The sequence below is a fragment of the Python bivittatus genome, unplaced genomic scaffold (genome assembly GCF_059951505.1).
Source record: "Python bivittatus isolate LINGU-HERP-01145 unplaced genomic scaffold, Pbiv_v1 ctg000220_np1212, whole genome shotgun sequence".
NCBI lineage: Eukaryota > Metazoa > Chordata > Lepidosauria > Squamata > Pythonidae > Python > Python bivittatus.
The window spans coordinates 2,486,798-2,492,482 of NW_028277048.1; the positions used below are offsets into that span (position 1 = coordinate 2,486,798).

Consider the following 5,685-nt stretch of genomic DNA (forward strand, 5'->3'; position numbering starts at 1 on the left):
TCATCTCTCTCCCTCTCTCTCTCTCTCTCACACACACACACACATACATGTATGTTTGTGTGTGTGTATGTGTAGGTATATATATATAATGGCTTTCCTTGTCCTTTGTAATTTGTACTTTTGTCTTCCATTAATATTTCTGTTCAATCTCCCCTTGGTTCCATCAAGAATCAGGACTGATAAAATCTTCTAAGCTGTGCTTTTTTGGAGACCAATTAATGAGGAGCTTGGAGAATAATAGATTTCTACTTGTTTGCAGCTTTTAATATACTTAATTTATAGTGAATGCCTGGGGTTTTTAAAACTGAGATTACTGATCTACACTGTGTCGTTTTTTGAAGATGGAAAAATAGTACAGCAATTTTCTTCTGACTGACCAGTTCTAGCAAGCACTCATAAGTATTTTTGTTTAGATAGAGATAACCTTTCAGCAGAAAAAAGCATGCATATTGCCATTTCTGAATGACATGGTATTCTTGCATCAAAGTAAATGCACAAAAGGAAGTCTATATTAATGAAGAAGAAATAAAGTACTGTACCCAGACACCTTGGGATAAAACTCCCCTCTCCCCTTCTCTTTCAGACTTATCAACAAACTCCAACCTGGATCTGTGAGGAAAATAAATGAGTCCACCCAAAACTGGCATCAGGTACCATCCTCTCTTATCTGTCACTAATTCATGTTAGTCTCTCAAAATTTCAAAATTCTGACTTTGAAAGTGGGGCAAAAAATAAGCCAGATTCTACATGACAAGTTTTCTACAGCCATCTGTAGATGTTAAATTCTTCCTCCTTGAAACCTGCCTGAATGTCCAGACTAATATTACCTTTATATTATTATGAAACTTTTACTAAGGTTCATGAAAGAGTTTAACATTATGGCAGTATGAAATAGCTGAGCTTTTCTCTTTGCTACATAGCTGTTTGCTACAACAGTAATGAATTGGCAATTCAGTCAAAGAAATGTCTCAACTAAAATAAAAAGAGTTAAAGAAGAAGTGAGCTATTAACAAATACAAATGTACTGGACAGAAATAAATAACCACATTCTATTTCAAAGCCTAGTGAGCAAAAATCTGCAACCCGATACTGTGGGAGGAAGACTGGCGGACAGGGAAGGATGCATTTGGGAGTATGAAGACTGGTCAATGAGGAAAGACCTGAACTCTTTTCTCTGCTTCTTTGATCCAACTGCTCCTTCTCAAAAGCAGCTCTTGCCTCCAGAGTTCTGCTATACATGTTGATGTGCAAGTGCAAGTTGGTGTGGCTGTTTAGAGGCACAGGGCAATTACCAAACAAGGCACAAGAATACCATTCACCTTTCTACCTTCCCATTTTTTTACTAGCTGCCACAATTTTTTCCCCCTTGAGCTAAAAATGAACTTTGAGATAGTACTAAACCAGTCTTCCCCACCTTGATGCTCTCCAGACATGCTGGAGGATACCATATTGGAGAAGACTGCCTTAGACCTTTAAATGCCGCCATCCACTTGTTAGGGGAACCAATATAAAGGAAACCATTACCTGAAAAAGGCTCAGTAAATGATTAGTTGACTTTCCTGTTTTGCAGCTGGAAAACATTGGCAACTTTATTAAGGCTATCACAAGATATGGAGTGAAACCCCATGACATTTTTGAAGCTAATGATCTCTTTGAAAATACAAACCACACCCAGGTCCAGTCGACCCTGATTGCTTTGGCTAGCATGGTAAGCAGTTTTTGCCCATTTTTTTCTTTATGAAACCTGTATGATAGTGTGAAAGTGTTTCAAAGGTATTACCCCAATAATCTAATACGGGATAACATGATCACCGTATTGCAAATGTGGGGGGAGGCCAAGAGAACAGTGTGGCCTAAGTTTACATTTAAAATGAGAGTCTTATAGCTAACTCTTCACTGCTAGAAGAAAAAGCCTGTATACTGCCCTTGATGTCCAATATTGTTTACTGGTCTATATCTGTTTCTCCAGAGGAGCTATGCTGATGGGCAGGAGAAGCCTCGTTTCAGTATATACAGCTAATTTCTACCAAGACTCCTTCCCAGAATTTTAAATGTCAACAGTAAGACCTGAACTATAGAAGGGCTAAGAGCAAATATAGAATCTTTTTCCTTTGCACTGCCATAAGCTCAGCCTAATCTTAAACACTCAGAACAAAGGTACTGAGATTTCACATTGGACATCACGGAAATGATATCTCAAGGAAATCATTTGCAGAGTTAAATGCTGAGCCCAGGGTTTTTGATCCAATTTGGAGTGCAATAAGCCAGGAGATTTAAGGCCGGGAGGGGGGTTAGGGGGGAACCTCCCGTTGCTCTCTACTCAAATGCAAATCAGGATCTGCCTCGTTCTGGGCAAAATACTGAAGGGAAACATCTGATCGGATTTCTGATGCTTGTCACACTATAGGCCAAGACAAAAGGCAACAAGGTGAATATGGGAGTGAAATATGCTGAAAAACATCAGCGGAAATTCCTGCCTGAAAAGCTGAAAGAAGGAAGGAACATCATTGGACTGCAGGTGTGTGGCTTCAGTCACAGCAATTGTTTCCCCAAGATACAGATATTTTTATCACTGTCTGTATGGAATCATTTAGGATACCTTGCTATACATTCAAAATTAGAGTTTCTTTGTGCAAATGTGAACTGTGGCCAAATATATAATTAATGTGGCACTTCCACATGAGCACTTTCATCCTTCTGCCCAAACTTTCTGAAACAGTTTGAGATTGATCTGCAATGTTTCTCACCATAGTCAACCTTGAAATACTGAGAACCAGACAATGCTTCCTCCAGCCAACTAACTGCAGAGGAGACAAAATGGTGCCAAACCAGCATGCCTGCTATTCTTAGCTCATTAGATGCCAGACTAATACAGCAAGATGCACACATACGGATGAGCCAGGTGTGCATTAGGCAGTCAAAAATGCTGATGAGAACCATGAACAAAACACTGAAAGTTGTAGGGGGGAGAGGAGCAATAGAAATTCCCTCTGTCCCATCTTACACAGCAGGGAAAGAAAATATACTCTTAGCAGCCCAATTTCCCCTCCCAAATAGACACATCCAGGAGGCTGTTGCTGGAAAAAACAAAAACAAAACAAATCAACCCCAAGCAGCAGCAGGGATGCTTTGCAACCCATTACTTAGGGAAGAGAAGAAGAAAACAGGTATTTTTGTCAATTTCACCTGAGCTCTTTTCATTGGGCTACTGTGTGCAGGGAACAAAAACAATTTACTGTAAACTGGAATCAGTAGAGTGATGTGTTTTTGTTCAGTGATATGCACCAAAAATATAGGAGCAGTTGCTGTGAAGATATGCCTGTAAAGCTCTTAAGTCACTTCTGTTTAAGGGCCTATTGAGTGCTAGTGGTATCTGCAGGATCGAACTGCTTTTGTTAAATTGATGAAAGCAACTGTAGGCTCCACCTCTTTGAGACACGCATGCAACATTGCAATGCATGTCAAAAGGAATGGGGTTGCAACATGAGGCTACTTTCATCACTGTGACCCCACCTTGACTCCACTCTAGATGCCATTGATGCTATGCCAGCTGAAGCCTGGAGCTGGTATAAGGCAAGAATTTCTGTCAACAGACCTGAAAACAGATCACTCACAAACTCTTCAGAGCTTCATCATTGGAAACATAATAGCATTTTACGCTACAGCTGAGCTAGAAATTAACAGGCTCAGCTGGTGGATGAACACAGCAGCGTAGGAGATTCAGTTCTGGAAAGAATTCAGAAATGGTGTAAAGACTGTGTGTGAAGTGCCCTCACTTCCATTTTATTCGATCCCTGACCATTCCCCATGCATTTCACTAATACTGGCATCTTGTCGTCTTTCTACATATTTATATTTGCCAATATGATTTTTGTCAGATTGTTCCCCAAAAACGATCTCTAGGAATGTCATTAGTGTTTTGAACTGAGTTTTTCTGCAGTATTACAAGCACTGCTGAATAGGTAACGGAAACAGAAGACAGACATAAAAAGGGCCAGTTCTTCACTTGTAATTTACAGTGACACTATAAAGCTATCTTCATATGGAGTGTTTTGATACCATAGTCATGGCTGAGTGATGTTGTAAGATAATATAAATCATTAGTGAGAAGATGGCCCTGGAAAAGTCTACGTGACAGAATGAAGCGGAAGCTTTCAACTTATTCCTGAAACAGAAACTTGGCAAAGACAGAATGATGGGTCTAACTGTCAATACTGCATTCTTCTTAGATGGGCACCAACAAGTTTGCCAGCCAGCAAGGCATGACAGCATATGGCACGCGTCGACACCTCTATGACCCAAAGTTGGGCACAGACCAACCTCTAGATCAGGCCACAATCAGTCTACAAATGGGAACCAACAAGGGGGCTAGCCAGGTAAGAAATCTGAATGGAGAAAATGGATTACTGAGATGATTTTGATACTCTTACCTCTATTCTTTCCTTCATTCCTCCACCAGAACACCAACAATTTATTGACTAGCAGAATTACTATGACTGCAGAGTGTAGCAGACACATGGCTTCCATTATAGCACAGTTTCCATGGAGAAACAAAGGAGATGGTGAAAATCTTAAGAAAAGTCTGAGATAGAATGAAGTCAGTTTCTGTATATATGGAAACTTACTTAGATAATACTAGGCTCTTCAGATTTGAAGACAAACGGGTGCTTCAGAGGCATGGCTCCTGTTTGTAACTCTCAAACCAAATGAGTCTCTTCCATGCAGCAACTCCAGTGTGGCTACTTTAAGAAGTCAGAGATAGGCGCTATGCTCATGTCCATGCATGCTCCAAAGCACCTGTTTGCCTTTGACTCTGAAGCACTTCAGATCCTATAGCCACTTGCCTACATGGCTAAGATATTCCTAATGTCTTAGCCATGTAGGCTAAGGCTATAGGATCTGAAGTGCTTCAGAGTCAAAGGCAAACAGGTGCTTTGGAGCATGCATGGACATGAGCATAGCGCCTATCTCTGACTTCTTAAAGTAGCCACACTGGAGTTGCTGCATGGAAGAGACTCAAGGATTTCAGACATACAGTATCGCTGTGTGAAACTAGCTAACTATGTCTAGAGCACTTTTATGTAGCTTGTTGCCAGGCCTCATTAAAAAAAAAACCCTCATATTCTTCCAGAGATAGAGTTCCTGTTCCTGTTTGTTTGTACATCATCATTTAACTTGGGAGCACATGATTGCTTGGCTTCCAGTCTCTAAAACATGTGGACTGAAGCTGAAGCAAGTTCAAGCTAGGCAAAGACCATTATCTCAAGATAAGTTTGGCATAAACAAGTCCTAGCTTGTTCTTTCCTCTAATAGTGCAGAAATTAGGTACTTCTAATCTCAAAATGTCCATTTGTAGCTTCTAAAGATCAAGATAAAGTAAAGAAATTGTTGAGGTATGCTAGAAAGCAAATTACTCCATTTTGAGATTTGTCATATTAGAAAATAAATATTGTAGAAGTCGAAGAGAGAACGAAAACCAGATTTTTTCTTTGGGTGGCATATTTGGATTTTCTTCAACATGAAGATTTAGTAATCATGCTAAATACTAACAGGCAGGGATGTGTTTGTGTGTGTGTGTGTGTGTAGGGCATGTATCAATTATTCCATCCTTTGCAAGCTTTCTCCAAGTAACTACTTTTTACTTTTCTGTTCTTTCCCTCCTTTCCTCTACTGTACCCACCTCAG

The 5,685-nt window shown here is 40.1% G+C and overlaps 1 protein-coding gene across 1 annotated transcript in view; it reads left to right on the forward strand.

Annotated features, from left to right (window-relative positions):
• The window catches only part of CNN1 (calponin 1), a 29,996-nt gene that overhangs the window by 22,183 nt on the left and 2,128 nt on the right, over positions 1-5,685 (forward strand). Inside the window, exons 3-6 of the mRNA XM_007426190.3 lie at positions 584-650; positions 1,571-1,708; positions 2,408-2,518; positions 4,230-4,376. Of these exons, the coding sequence (XP_007426252.1) occupies positions 584-650; positions 1,571-1,708; positions 2,408-2,518; positions 4,230-4,376 (463 nt within the window). The remainder of the gene's footprint in view (positions 1-583; positions 651-1,570; positions 1,709-2,407; positions 2,519-4,229; positions 4,377-5,685) is intronic.